This window comes from Sciurus vulgaris (genome assembly GCF_902686455.1).
Source record: "Sciurus vulgaris genome assembly, chromosome: 8".
Classification (NCBI taxonomy): domain Eukaryota; kingdom Metazoa; phylum Chordata; class Mammalia; order Rodentia; family Sciuridae; genus Sciurus; species Sciurus vulgaris.
The window spans coordinates 140519485-140535773 of record NC_136468.1 but is presented as its reverse complement, the minus strand read 5'-3'; the positions used below and the strand labels follow the sequence as shown (position 1 = coordinate 140535773).

Sequence of the window (16289 nt, the reverse complement as noted above, 5' to 3'; positions counted from 1 at the left end):
CCAGCCATGTTCGCCATGACTGACACCTTCATCTCATGTCACCCGGGTCATCAGTCCCAGCTGGGAAAGGAGGCTCGGCGCTCCTGGTCTTCACTGCCAGGAGGGCCCAGCCCCGGCCCCACCCCACGGGGTTCGCGCTCGGGCCTCGGGGCTGAGCCGAGGAGCCCGGGGTGGCAGTGGCTGCCCGCCTGCCCGGGGCGCTGCTTTCCTCCCTACTCCTGAGCCTGTCTGCGTCCCGCTGAGGTTGCCCCCGTGCCCGGGGCCGGCTGGGCGGGCTGCTCCTTCTGGTTTTTGGCACAGCCGGCACAGGCCGGTGGAAAGAAGGGCCTGGTGACCTTTGTCCACGTACGACTGGGGACGAAGCAGTGGCCCGCCAGCCTGACCCCGTTTGCCTGGGGATGGGGAGGCCTCCAGAGGCTGCAGAGAGGGTCTCCTTACCTAGAAGGAGACAGAGCTTCTCAACAGATTCTGACATTCAGGAAGCAGCTGGGGAGGTGGCGGGGCCCAGAGGGGACTTCACCAGGAAACCCCCGTCCCTCCACCCAGGTCAGCAGGAGGCTGGGCTGGGGAGGGCAGCGGGCGATGAATAAGAGGGGAGGATCCCAAGTGGAACTTCCTAACTGCTCCCAGGCCCACTCAGGGTCGACCAGTGCTTAGTATCTGAGAGTAGAGGGCTGTCCCCAAGCAGGCCACCGGCTCTGGGCCTTGTCCCACAGAAGGGCAAACGCAGTAAGCGAGGGAAACCGGCTTAAACGAGGACAGCAGGAGGGCCCGGTTCAAATGCCGAGGTTTCACAGGGCCTGGGGACAAAGAGCAGTTTCTCACGCTCTCGATCTACGTGGAAAGGTGATTATTACGGAAAGGGCCAAGGGCCAGCGGCGTCAGCCTGAAAGACCATCTCGGGATCTGATAAGGATGACGGATCCATCAGCCGCGGACATTCCTTTGCCTGTAGGCAAACTCCTATTCGATCCTCAAAACCCAGGCCCCAGGGCAGCTCTTGGGGCAAACGCTTGCCGGCAGCTGCTGAGGTATTCACGTCCCCGCCTCTTTAGGACTAACTGCACGGTGTTTGCATCTGTCACCCCACACATGACTGCGGGGGTCTCAAAGGCAGGGACGGCTGCGTCCGTCTTTGCTTCCATGACAGGGCCATGCGCATAGAGGTTTGGGGAGAATTTCTGGTGAGGGCCGAAGTGACCCATTCCATCAGCCACGGGGTATCAGGCAAGACGGTGAGTAAGAGAAACGACAACTAGAGAAAAATGAGCAGCTTAGCTTTCTGAGATTGGTCTAAGAGAAGGTGTCTCTATGGTGGTTCTCCTTGAATTTAGACAAACAGGAGCCTCCAGGATGGCGGGAACTCCTTCCGGGTCAAAGGGAAGGACTTCACTCCCGCCCCCCAGGGAACTAAGTCTTCTGAGTCAGAAAGTTCTTTCTCGTGTCTAGCCTGCATCTGCCGCGCTTCATGAGTACTCTGTTACTTTTTGTCTAGTCCTGGGGGCCAGCTTGCACCCAGCCCCCCGGCCTCTTCTGACGCAGAGAAGAGGCCATGGCTGGTCCCCCTTTGTGCTGTGAACAATGCTAACCCCTGTGCGTGCTTCGAAAGAAGCAGGAGATGTAGGAACTGGGAGGCAGGAAGCTTATTCTAGAAGCTGCAGGTGAAGAGGCTGCAAGCAGGCAGGTCAGAGGCTGAAATGGAGGCATCTTTCAGGACAGAAGAGGCTCTGGAGATGTCCTGCAGGAGGGCACTGGGCTGGTCCCTTGGCTCTGAACCCGGGACTCAAGTCTAACCGAGCTCTTGGGTCTCGCCTCCCCCTGGCTGAGTCTGAGAGGCACTGGGGACATCGCACCTGGACGTGCAGCCGGTGGCTTGAGTCTCACTGGGTCGAGGACACTGCTGAGCACTGAACACCGAGTCATGCAGCGAACCTAAACCCACGTCCGTCGGGGTTCCCTGGACCGCAGAGGACTGACCCACAGAGTCCATTTCTTTTTGCTTTGGTACCAGGGATTGAACTCAGGGGCACTGACCACTGAGCCACTTCCCGAGCCCTATTTGGTATTTTATTTAGAGACAGGGTCTCACTGAGTTGCTTAGGGCCTCGCGGTTGCTGAGGCTGGCTTTGAACTTGCGATCCTCCTGCCTCAGCCTCCCGAGCTGCTGGGATGACAGGCATACGCCACGGCGCCCGGCCGCAGAGTCCATTTCTCCTTCTGCCACGTCAGCTGAGTCTCCGGGACAAGTCCCCTGTGCCCCTCCCTGACCCTCTCTCCACAGCGCTCTGAAGAGAAACGGCGGTTCCCGTAGGAACGGCCTCCGCTTGCTCTCCATGCTGAGCTCCGCCCCTCAGGCTAGAGGCTCAAGGTGATGTTGTCCAAACCGCCACTTTTCACCCAAGGTGGGCGGCAGGAAGGGAAATGGCCACGTCCCCACGGTCACCTAGATCTTTGCGGTGCCTGTCAGCGTCTCTCGAGGCCTCCTCGGCTTCCTCCCAGTAACTGTGAACTCCAGGGCGTCTGCAGCCCAGAGTGACAGACCCAGAGGTGATGGGCAGATCATCGCCACGCAGCCGGCGTGGCTTCAAGACACACAGCGCTTGGCTGTGTATTCAACTCATAAGAATGTCCCTCATTTTGACACAACGTGAAATCTTTTCCGTCTCTTCTTGGTCTATTCCTCCCTGCCACTCATAATAAGGACACGGATACGAAAAAAGATTGAGCTTCGTCCTGACTCTTACAAGAAAAGCGGAAGGACGGATGTCCTAAATGACAACGGACACGGGATCTTCAGGAGGGGAGGACGGTAGGGCGTGGCGGGGAGTGTGGCCAATCGGAGAGCCATGCCCCGTCTAGGGAGGACAGCGGTCATTCGCCCCATGTGGAATGGCTGCCCCGTAAGAGGATAAGCCCAGTGTGGTCAGACGGTGCACGTTCTAAAACCAAAGCTAGAAATACGTCTGCGTAAACATTTGAAACCATGAGAAATTCAAGACATAAATGATCTCTTAGGACAATATAATGGAGACCCAGCAAATAATATCTACGGCCTGCAATGTGGCTGGAGCTGGCCGCTCTGTCTCCTGCTTTTTCTTGGGAGGGATCCCAATAGGACCACGTCCCTTCCTTTTCAATTAAGAAATTAATTATAAAGAAAATTCATGCTATATTCATTCAATCATTCCCCCAGATGCCGAAACTTTTGTTCATCAAAAGTTCCTTGAACGCACAGGGCGGCCTGGACTTCCCCGCTCTGGGGGTTGAACCCATGGCCTCCTGCAGGCCACGCCCACGCTCTTCCACTGAGCTGCACCCCCAGGCCCAGCGACACGGAGAGGCCCTGAGTCCTTGTGAGGATGAGCTGGCAGTGAGAGGAGCCGCCGTCAGTCAAGTTCAAGCCAAGGATGCAGGGCCCCCGTGCGGAGAGACCTGGGCTGCCCCCGGCCCTCCCTGGGCCCTCCCACCTCTCCTGCTCTGCAGGGCAGAGGAGAGGTGGGCAGCACACGCTCCGCTGGAGCTGCTCGGGCTGGACCGGCTGCCGCCTGGGCGGGAGAGGAAAAGGCACTTCTGATCTCCAGCCAACCCAAGCCGCTCTTGGAAAGGGAACCGACTCAGCTGTCAACACATCTCAGCAGACTGGCAAAGACCAAGACGACTGAGGGCAGATGGAGCTGGCGAGGCCGTGGGGAATCAGTCAGGCTCCTGCCTCACTGGAGGGACGGCGACAACATCTAGAGCGAGTCCTTAGCAACTTCTGCTCAAATCATGAATGTTCATGACCTCTGATACCACGATTTCACCAACAGGAATTTATTCTATTGAGAACCCCCTCATGGGCCAAATGAGGCATCTGCACAGTGTCATGTCTGACAGCACTGTCACAACAGAAGAGTGGCAATGACCCACGTATCCACTTTGAAGGACTCTCTCTTGGAATAGTATGCAGCCATCAAAAAGAAACAGGACTCGATTTACCTGCTAATTGGGATCAATCCCCTAGACCTGTGGATAAGTGAGAATACAGGGGACAAAAAAATAGGGGTAATGGGCTCTTATACAAAATTATGAAAAGAGTCAGTGTGTGTACATTTGTCTAAGCATAAGATATTGCTAAAGAACCCACAGAAACTATTGGTGTTGCTGGCATCTGGGGAAGGAAACTGGCTGGGTTGAGGCAAAGAGAGAGAAAAAAGTATCACCAGGCATCTTTTACCTCTTTTCAACGTGGAATCAAACCAATACCTTTCCCGGTAGAGACAGAATTAAAGTTTGAAAAAGGACAAACTCTCTATCAAAACAAAGCAGCCAAAATCCACATCCCCCATGCGCCCCACCGCCCCGTCCGGCCTCCCAGCATCCTGGGCCTGGCTGGAGCCACACTCACCTGCTCCCTCTCCGAGTATGGGTTGTTGAGGACCACGGGCGCGTCACCCTTCCCCCACAGGTCACTGAGGACACGGTCCTTCTCCCCGCCGAGGGGCAGAGCTCTGTGTGACCTGCCGTCCAAGTCCCTGCAAGGCAAGGTGGGGACATCAGGCTCCTGCCTCCATCTGACCGCCCTGAGTCTGCTGCGAGCTGGCGCCTCACGCACAGGGCTCCCTGAGGACCCGTGAGGCTGGACACCCCGCCAGCTGCTCGGCCAGGCTGCCAGCCACGTGGGGAGGCAGCCCCTGTCCAGCAGCAGGTGAGCTCATCCAACTGACCCCCGTGCCCGGCGACCACACTGGTTTGTGGACACGGCCTCAGGATGGCCGCGACCAGGACTCCGCTCATTCCTCTCTCCCTCTGTGCCTCACGGGCCTGGGAGCACGGGAGGCCCGTCTCCTCTGAGTGCCACGTCATGCACCCCTGAACAGCTCGCTGCCATGATACCTAGTGGGGGAACGCAGGAGCAGGAGGCAGACAGGGCCCCCCGGCCAGGCCACGGGTCCTTCTCAGCCCAGCCCGGGCCTTGGGCCTTCTATGAACAACCCTGGCCCAGGGTAGCAGGGTGACTTGAAAGCAGAGGAAGCAACAAGGAAACACCATCCCTCTTCATAAAGACGGTGTGTTCACTGAGCACCGACGCAGGCGCCGGGCACTGCACAGGGGTTGATCCACCTCCCCCGCCGCCGTCCTAGGAGGCAGGAATGCTGAGTGACCGCGCCTCACAGACAGCCTAAGTGAGGGCGAGAAGCCACTGCTCAGGGTCACACGTCAGTCAGGGTAAAGTTCAGCTGGCCTCCATGTCCTTCCGCAGTAGTGGCCCTCACTGCCATAATCGTGGATGATCACCACCACCACCACCACCATCACCACCACCATCACCACCACCACCACCACCACCACCATCACCACCACCACCACCACCACCATCACCACCATCACCACCACCACCACCACCATCACCACCACCATCACCATCACTACCACCACCAGCACCACCACCATCACCACCACCACCACCACCACCATCACCATCACCACCACCACCATCATCACCACCACCATCACCACCACCACCATCACCATCACCACCATCACCACCATCACCACCATCATCACCACCACCATCACCACCACCATCATCACCATCACCACCATCACCACCACCACCACCATCACCATCACCACCACCACCACCACCACCACCACCACCACCACCACCACCATCACCATCCACCACCACCACCACCACCATCACCACCACCACCATCACCACCATCACCATCATCACCACCACCATCACCACCACCACCATCACCACCACCCCACCATCACCACCATCACCACCACCACCCCACCACCAGCACCACCACCACACCACCATCACCACCACCACCATCACCACCATCACCATCACACCATCACCACCACCACCATCACCACCACCACCATCACCACCACCATCCACCACCATCACCACCACACCACCACCACCAGCATCACCATCACCACCATCACCACCACCATCACCATCACCACCATCACACCACCACCACCATCACCATCACCACCACCATCACCACCACCACCATCACCACCACCACCACCATCACCACCATCACACCATCACCACCACATCACCATCACCACCACCATCACCACCACCACCACCATCACCACACCATCACCATCACCAGCACCACCATCACCACCATCATCACCACCATCACCATCACTACCACCACCAGCACTACCACCATCACCACCACCACCACCACCACCATCACCACCACCACCACCATCACCACCATCACCACCATCACCACCACCATCACCACCCACCATCACCACCACCACCATCACCACCATCACCACCATCACCACCACCATCACCACCATCACCATCACTACCACCACCAGCACCACCACCATCACCACCACCACCACCACCATCACCACCACCACCACCACCACACCACCATCACCACCATCACCATCACCACCCCATCACCACCACCACCACCATCACCATCACCACCACCATCACCACCACCACCACCACCATCACCACACCACCACCACCATCACCACCATCACCACCACCATCACCACCACCACCACCATCACCACCATCCACCACATCACCACCACCATCACCACCACCACCACACCACCATCACCACCACCACCACCATCACCACCACCACCACCACACCACACCATCACCACCACCACCACCATCACCACCACTACCACCACTCACCACCACCACCACCACCACCATCACCACCACCACCACCACCCATCACCACCACCCCACCATCACCACCACCATCACCACCACCATCACCATCACCACCATCACCACCACCACCACCACCATCATCATCATCACCACCACCATCACCACCACCATCACCATCACCACCACCATCACCACCACCACCACCATCACCACCATCACCACCACCACCACCATCACCACCACCATCACCACCACCACCATCACCACCACCACCACCATCACCACCACCACCACCACCACCACCACCATCACCACCACCACCACCACCATCACCACCACCACCACCACCATCATCATCATCACCACCACCATCACCACCACCACCACCTCACCACCACCATCACCATCACCAGCACCATCACCACCATCACCACCACCATCACCATCACTACCACCACCAGCACTACCACCATCACCACCACCACCACCACCACCATCACCACCACCACCACCATCACCACCATCACCACCATCACCACCACCATCACCACCATCACCATCACCACCACCACCATCACCACCACCATCACCACCATCACCACCATCATCACCACCATCACCAGCACTACCACCACCATCACCACCACCATCACCACCACCACCATCACCACCACCACCATCACCACCATCCACCATCATCACCACCACCATCACCACCACCACCACCATCAACCACCACCATCACCACCCACCATCACATCATCACCACCACCATCACCACCACCATCACCATCACCACCACCATCACCATCACCACCACCATCACCACCACCACCACCATCACCACCACCATCACCACCACCATCACCATCACCACCACCACCACCACCACCACCATCACACCACCACCACCATCACCACACCACAACCACCACCATCACCACCACCAATCACCACCACCATCACCATCACCACCATCACCACCACCATCACCACCACCATCACCACCACCATCACCACCATCACCACACCACCATCACCACCACCACCACCACCATCACCACCACCACCATCACCACCACCATCACCACCATCACCACCACCACCACCATCACCATCACCACCACCACCACCACCACCACCATCACCACCACCACCACCACCATCACCACCACCACCACCATCACCACCACCATCACCACCACCATCACCATCACCACCATCACCACCACCACCACCACCATCATCATCATCACCACCACCATCACCATCATCACCACCACCACCACCATCACCACCACCACCACCACCACCACCATCACCACCACCACCACCACCATCACCACCACCACCACCATCACCACCACCATCACCACCACCATCACCATCACCACCATCACCACCACCACCACCACCATCATCATCACCACCACCATCACCACCACCATCACCATCACCACCATCACCACCACCACCACCATCACCACCATCACCACCACCACCACCATCACCACCACCATCACCACCACCACCATCACCACCACCACCACCATCACCACCACCACCACCACCACCACCACCATCACCACCACCACCACCACCATCACCATCATCACCACCACCATCACCACCACCATCACCACCATCACCACCATCACCACCATCACCACCACCACCACCACCACCATCACCACCACCACCACCATCACCACCATCACCATCACCACCACCACCATCACCACCATCACCGTCTTCCTCCTCCTCTTCACCATCACCAGCATCACCATCAGCATCGTGAGCAAACCGAGGTCCAGAGCAGTCAGGCCCTCGCTTTCATCACATCAGAGATGGTGGATGCAGACTCGGCTTGTTCCTGAGTCTCAAACCCGACTTCTTAACCACTAAGCTCCCTTGACCTCGAAGAGACTAGGGCGGAGCCCTCCCAGCCAGGTCCCAAGGGTGGCCATCCGGGAGACGGAGCTAGGACTCGGCGTCGACATCCAGAGGGCCGTGGCCCCTCGCCCGTTCTTCCTCCCGCCCTGCCAGGCTGCCCGGCCATCCCCTTGGAACCTCCCGTCCGATTTCATCCGGTGGCGTCAGCCCGCAGCTGCGGGCAAGGCAACCTCCTCTGTGGCCAGACATTTGGGATGAACCGAAGCCAGTTCGCCTGAGTGCACGGCCCCACGTGACCTCTCCAGCTGCTGAGTGGGGCCGGCCGGGACCTGCGCGGGGTCTCACCTTGTCCCTGGGTCCACACCAAAGCCACTCCTGCTCCTCTGCTTGGAGAGGTTTGCATTTATCAGAGGGAACATTGTGTTCTACCCATTTAAAATGTCACCAAAGCACACCCGGAGTGGCTCTTGACTACAGACGTTCCCCAAGTCAATGGCTTACCTACGCAGCGACAGACAGAGGGATTATCTGTGGAGAGGGCTGCTCCCAATGTCACTCCGCTCCATTTCAGCTCTGAAGGCATCACACGGCCACAAATGGGGCCTCAACAGACAAGGAGGAGGGCAACCTACAGTGAGCTTCTGGAACGTGCCAGGTAGGAGCCCAGAAGTTATCTCATTAACTCTCTGCAGATGTTAAGAGTCCTATTTTACGGATGAGAAAATTGAGCCCAGAGAGGTTACATAAGTTTTCCAAGGTCACACAGTACGCACAGAGCCAGAAGAACTACGGTTTGGATACTAGGTCCGACGGATGGCTACCCCCGATCCTTTCCTTTAAAAAAAACAAATAGTGACAGGGAGAACTAGTCACGATATTCATTCCAAGCCAGGGGTGGCAGAACAGGAAATGCCACGTTGCCATTATAAACACGACAGGGTCAATTACTCAGGCAACTCTGAAGTGCCTCACCTGGCTCGTCTCTGCGACCCTGAGGGGGAACTTCAGGCTTCTTGATCTTCTTCTTCTTCTTCTTTTTTGAATCCACGATCACCTTTGTTTCAATGATGCACTTGAAGTGTTTGCGGCAACACAAACTTATTTTAGAGTCATGTGCGATGAGCAGGGGAAAGAGGATCTTAAAATGGGACCCGGGGACATCTAGGTTGAGCTGTTCCGCTTCCATTCTCCAGGAATGGAAGATCGGCCAGCTTCCCAGCCGCAGGCCAGGCCCCGGGAAGGAGCTGGTGCCCAACTGCTCACCTGGGACCTGCCTGTGGAGGGCCACGCTAGGCTGCTCTGCAGCCCGCGGTGGGGTGTATACAGGCGGCGTCAGCTCGGCAGCATGCAGTGGAGTACTGTGGCTGCAGACTGGGTAGAGGCGAGGCCAACGCTGGGCTTCGCTGGACGTGGCTGTGCCGCTCTGGACACAGCCTGTCTCCACTGACCTCTCTCTGAGGCCGTGGGTGCGTGCAGGGGGTCCCGTCCCTCAGGAGAGGGGCGGCCCAGCCACCCGTCCTACCCTCTTGCTTTCGGGCTGACCAGGCGGAAGCAAAGATTCCTCCGAGTCGTCACCCTCTAGAATGGCACCGTCAACAATGGCAGAAATTTCAGGCCCGTACCGTCCAGTCAGTCCTGGCCACTAGCCACACCTGGCCGTTGAGCCCTGGAAACCTGGCCCTTCTCCCTGAGGCACGGAAGTTTCAGTTTCGCGCCACCTTAACCAATTCCCAGGTCAAGGGCCGTAGGTGGCTTGTGGCCATGGCAGCGGGCAGCCTTCACGTCTCCAGGGACGGGGAGCGAGGGGCGCCTCTCCTGGGCACGGAGGGGGCCACGTCTTCACTCAGACCCTGGGGGCGGTCACATCTTGTCCCTGGAGCTCATGAGTCCTGGAATCCTTGCGGTCCCTCTGGACCTCCTGTCTGAGCTGCCCATCATTCCTGGTCCTGATTCCCACTCTCTCCTCATTCTAAGGAACACGTCGCCTCTGTATCCTGCTCCTTCCTGGAGGCCGTTCATATTTCATTTTATTTTTTTCTCTCTTTTCATTTTGCTGTACTGGGGGTTGAACCCTGGGGGGCTCTACCACTGAGCCACATACCCAGCCTTTTTATTTTTTTATTCTGAGTCAGGTTCCGCTGAGACTGGCCTTGACCTTGTGATCCTCTGATCTCGGCCTCCTGAGTAGCTGGGATTACCGGTGCACACCACCGTGCCCAGCCCCTGGATGACCTTTCGTCTTTCTGCTCAGAACCAAGTCCTACCCATCCTTCAAGGCTCACTGCACACCGCCCCTCTTCTGGAGAATAAGTGAGATGATGCATATAAAATGTCTAGCACACAGTCTGTACCAACTAAACATGAGCTAAGGAAGCTGAAGCCCAGAGAGGTTAGGTCACTTGTCAAAGGTCACACAGCCTTGAAGGAAAATGACTATCTCACTGTTGCCCTAGCTGAGCATCACCGTGAACCCCAAGGAGCCATTGGGTTGGAGCTGACATTCAAACAGAACAAAACAATGATGCTGAGGGACCAGAGAAGGAGGCAGAGACAGTGACTCCGCTTTGTCCCCAGGAGTCCTGCACCCACCCAGGTGCTCCGAGTGATTTAGATTCTCAGCCTCGGCACGATGGACATTTTGGGCCGGAGACTTTTCCGTGGCGGGTCCTGTCCTGTGCCCGGCGGGCTCCACCTGAGTCCGGACACCACGAGGTCCCCTTGGACCCTGCAGAAGGCGAGGAGCACCTGTCTCTGGCTTCTTCTTCCTGCCCCCCAGGGCCCGAGAAGAGGAGCCCCTTGTTCCCACGTGGGACTGAGAGCGTTGCCTTTGCTAAGTGGCTCCCACCCGCCCGCTCCCAGGTGTCCTTGGGAAAGCCACCTTCCCGGGGACTGGGTATTGTGACGGGAACCGGCGTCCTCAGAGCCACCAAATGGTCACAGTTGGTGACACCCAAGCTTCAGGTGCATCCAACTCAATGAGGGATCGTTCAAGTCAGATTCCTGAGCCCCAGCCTGAGCGGGGGTCTCCGTGGAATCCCACCATGGACCGCGGCAGGAGGCCGTGTCCCCGGCGCTAGCTGGTTGGCTGCGGCTCCTTCCGTCCTCCCTCCCCAGATCCTCCGTCTCGCAGGAGGCCAGGTGTGGAGCCAGCCCCCTCCTGGCAGGCGCTCTCTGCCCTCCTTGGCAAGGACTCCACTAAATCCCTTTTCCTTCCACTCCACTGGCTGGACGGTCCTCCCCCGAGCTGAGCGTCGGGGTAGCCTCTTTGCAGAACCCTGGCCGCGTCCTCCATCGGCTCCCTGGAGCCAGGTTCTCTTGCAGAGAAGGCACGGGGGTCCTGGGCTGACTCCAAGGGACACACGCATGGGTCCGTCCACCCGCGCTGACCACAGGCCCACGCCTGGACCTGGCAGGGGAGCAGGTGGGCCAGGCGCGTGTGCCGGGCACCGCGAGGTGCGGGCTGCTGCCAGCTCCGGCCCAGCCAGGCGAGGAGGCGCCAAGGAGCAGCTGGCCCTGGTGGGAAGCCCTGCCCGCGCCTGCACAGAGCCCAGCTCCCACTGATGGCTGCTCTCCTTGTCCTCCACACTGTCGGCCTTCGCTCCCGGCCTCCATCTGGTCAGGGTGCCGGGGGCCGTGGAGACTGGACTGGGGTCTCAGCAGAGTTCTGCTCCCTGGTTTTATGTCAAATGAAATTGCTTCTGAGAGCGGGATGCTACTGCGGGTGCTGGCGGCCAGGCGACCCCGTCCCCGGGCGGACTCTTCAGTTCTAGTGTCCCAGAGTCGGGTGGGATCCTTGAACTCGCACCTTCAGAGTCCAGGAGGGAAAGAAGAGCAGGATCGGGCTGATCTGGGCGCTGGAGGGCGGTGGCCTCCCCAGGAAGAAGCCTCGGCGGTAAGAGGTCTTCTGATTTACAGGGCCCGGTCCACCGAGTCCACATCCTGGACGCGACCCGTCATGGGCTGGAGATATTTGAAAATAGTAATAATAATGGTTCCTATCCTAGAAAAATGTGCAGGTTTTCTCCTCACCATCGTTTCCTACAGTGTGACAATGTGACACCCGGCCTTCACGTTGGAGCAGCTCCCACAGGAAACCCAGAGCTCACTGGAGCACGAGGTGGGAAGTTCTGCAGCTCAGGTGCAGACACTGGGCCACTGCGTTTAAAGGACTTGGGCGTCCTCGGACCTGGGGGTCCTGGGACCCATGCCCACCGACACCGAGGGACAACTTGTGTCCACGTCTTGAAAGGCTCGAAGCCACTCTTAGTGTGAAACCTCTCGATTTCCTCATGGCACCGCACCTTTGTCTTTGGAGAAAACCGCGCAGGCCAAAGCAAACTCGGAGAAGTGCATGTGACCCTCAGGCCCCCGGGTGGAGGTCCGTCTTCTGAGGGATGTTCCGGAGAATCCAACAGATCCATGTCCGTCGTGGGCGCCACTGGGCGGGCGCTGGACCCGCAATGGGTGTGTCCGCCACTGACCTTCACAAGGCGCCGGAGGGGCAGGTCTGGAGGGAATCCAGGACTTGTCCAATCTGCCTCCCAGTTTTACAGATGGGGAAACTGAGGCCCTGAGAGGTGAAGGGGCTTTCCTCAGTGGGCAAGTAGGGAGAAGGAGCTGGAGGAGGCCGAGGTCCCCAGGTGCAGTCCAGTGGGACCTCAGTGATGGGGCAGCCCAGGACCTGGCCACAGTCCTGATCCACGGTGTTGCTTAGTGAGGTCCTGGTCCCTTAAGCCTGCAGGTGTTACCACTGTGGCTCGGATATGACTCGAGGGTTGGGACCGAGGTCCTCAGTGCAGGAAGCTGAGCTGGTGGAACCTTCAGAGGTGGACCTAGTGGGAGGTCACTGTGTCCCCGAGGGAACTGCCCTGGGAAGGAATTAAGGTGGTCCTCCTGGGACACTGAGCTTGCTCTCATGACGGAGCCTTTAGAAAGAGGAAGCCCGGCCCCACCCCTTGCTCAGGCTTCCTGTCCTGACTTCCTCTCCCGCACGCTCCGGCCAGTCATGCCATTTGCTGTGAGGTCTTCACCAGGGCCGAGCTGATGCCAGCACTGTGCTCTTGAACTTTCAGAACTGTGAGCAAACAGAGAAAACTCTTTTCTTCATAAAGTACCCAGCCTCAGGTGTTTGGTCATAGTAACAGAAAATGAACTCCCGCGGTTATCTAAAACGTGGAAAAAGTCTTCACAGATGGGCCGGGACGTTAAGGATCTGGAGATGGGAGGACTCTGGTGGGCCCCGAGTTGTGTTAGGGTTTAGACATGAGGTGTCCGCTCAAAGCTCATGTGGGAGACAATGCGAGAGTGTTAAGAGGTAACCTGATTAGATCATGGGAACCTTAACCTAATCGGTGATTACTCCACAGATACGGATTAACTGGGTGACAGCTACGGGCAGGTGGGCCGAGGCTGGAGGAAGGAGGTCACGAGGGGCGAGTCTTTGGAGTTTATATTTTGTCCCTGGCGAGCGGGGCTCTCTCTGCTTCCTGGTGCCATGTCCTGAGCTGCTGTCCTCTGCCAGACCCTTCTGCCATGATGTCCTGCCTCCCCTGGGGCCCACAGACCTAGAGCTGGCCAATCATGGACTGTACGTGAAACTATGAGCCCAAATAAATTTTTCCTCCTTGACGTTATTCTTGCCAGGTCTTTTGGTCACAGTGACAAAAAAAAAAGAATGTGTCTAAAACACCTTCCAAGAGGCAGCGGTGGGCTGGAGGAGGAGGAGGTGCGAGAGCCACAGAGGCAGGAGGCTTTGAGGCTGGAGGATGGGCCACGGGCCGGGGGACGTGAACAATGCAAATCTAGAAGCTGGAAAGGGCAAGGAAGCCCAGAAAGGGACGCAGCCTTGCTGACGGATGTCCTGATCTGATTTCACCCCGGGGGAGACCAGACGCTGGACCTCCCGGTCTGTGAGAGCGCAGGGTGTCGTGTTTGAAGCCGCTGAGTGTGCGCTAATTTGCTGTAATAGTTCTGGCGACCCATATGGTGAGCGAGTGGGGGCGGGGGTAGGATGGGTGACAGCCTCACCCCTGCGTCTCACCTCACCGCCCACCACCCTCCCGGGTCACCAACTCGAGCCCCTCAGACCTTCTTCTGATTCCTTGAACATCCCGACCTGGTTCCTGCCTCAGGGCCTTTGCTTCTGCTGTGTCCTCTGCCAGGAGTGCCCGTCCCTGGATTTCACGCGGTCAGCGCCTTCTGGCCTCCCCTGACCCCTGCTCTGATGTTCTTCCCCGCCCCCAGCCACTCCTCCTGGAGTCGCTAATCTACTTCCTGTACAGCACCATCTCTGTCGCGTTTGGTTCTTCTTCTTTTCCTGCTCCTTCTGGCCCTCAGAGGCCAGCACCCCTGGATCCCCGGGGCTCTGAAGAGTGCAGGGGCTGGTGGACGCTCCTCGTGTGGGAGACCGTCAGAAGCCCCCTGTGGCTGGGCAGGTGGGCCTATCCTGGAGCTCGTCCCAAGAGCACAGGGCCCGGGGACCAGGCAGCAGGGACCTCCCGCTGGGCACAGCGGTGTCGGGAAGAGGTAGAGGGAAGCCGTCCTGCCGGGCAGTCCAGGGGAGAAGGAAGGGCCGCGGGCTCCAGCGTGAAAGCCGAGTGATTGCATTTGGTTCCTGAGCTGCGGAAATGTCCCCGCAGAGTGATCTGAAGCGATGAGGCGCATCACGTGGAGACCCCGGGGTCAGACAGCCCCGGAATCGAGGCTCGGAACCACCGGCTCCGGCCTCGCTCTGAACGAACGCTGGGCACCCGGAGCCCGGGACAGGGTGAAGCCAGAATGGCGAGAGTCCAGGCGGGAGCTTAGAAGAAGGAAGGGCGTCCCCGTCACAGGGCGGGACGGGCTGGCGAGGACCCAGGGGTGACCATAGGTGGAAGAACGCGGAGCCAAGCGGGGGGCCTCCCTGACCCAGGGACGCTCTGATCCGTGTCCCGAAGGGCCGGGTCCTGGGCTTCTCCACCTGCATTAGCGGCGCCAGGCCAGGGGCCGGGGGGGGGGGGGCACCACCTCTAGGTGGCACCCCAGGGCCAGGTGTCCCTTGCAGACTCTGAGAAAATATTTGGATATCCTCAGAAACTTGATGGTCAGCAGCCACGTGCACTGAGGCCAACACACATCGACCAAGCCGGCAGAGGAGAAGGGCACGGGCTGGGGGTCGAGTCCTGGCTTTGTCGCTTGTAAGCTGTGTGACCTGGGACGAGTGGCTATCCCTCTCTGAGGCTTGGTTTCTGCATCAGGAGGATGGGGGAGGGGTGTGCACCATCAAAAGCAAAGAACATAATTGACCAAAGGGCTTCAGCACAGGGCCGGACTCCCCTGAGGGCTCAGTAGAGGCTGATGAGCCTAATGGCACAAAAATCTGCTTTGCCCTTTCCCCGCCCCCTGAAGGAGCCTCCTCCCCTCATCCCCACAAGGAAACTGGCTTCCCTTCCTCTGGTTGCATTCTCCCGCCTCCTCTCCCTTTTAACTCTGGACACCTGCTGTGAAACTTCTAGGCAGAATCAGGGCGGCACCCTGGGGCTGGGGCTGTGTGACTCTGGATAAGTGGCTTCACCTCTCTGAGCCTCAGCTCCCTCCTTCAGAAAAGTGGGCTAAAACCACACGTCCTATTTATCCACACGATCTCTGAGGAAGGTACTGTGTCAACTAACCCAGCGTCCGGCGAGCGGGGACAGTTACCAGAACGCAGGGCGAGGCTGACCTGCTGGTCCAGATGGACGCTGGG

At 58.5% G+C, this 16289-nt stretch overlaps 1 protein-coding gene across 6 annotated transcripts in view; it reads right to left on the bottom strand.

Annotated features, from left to right (window-relative positions):
- Nucleotides 1–16289, bottom strand: part of NOS1 (nitric oxide synthase 1) — a gene marked incomplete at its 3' end in the record, with an annotated part of 179815 nt that overhangs the window by 63443 nt on the left and 100083 nt on the right. For all 6 annotated transcript variants that reach the window (XM_079152460.1, XM_079152459.1, XM_079152458.1 and 3 more), the window contains exon 3: nt 4388–4514. In XM_079152460.1, coding sequence (XP_079008586.1) covers nt 4388–4514 — 127 coding nt within the window. The remainder of the gene's footprint in view (nt 1–4387; nt 4515–16289) is intronic.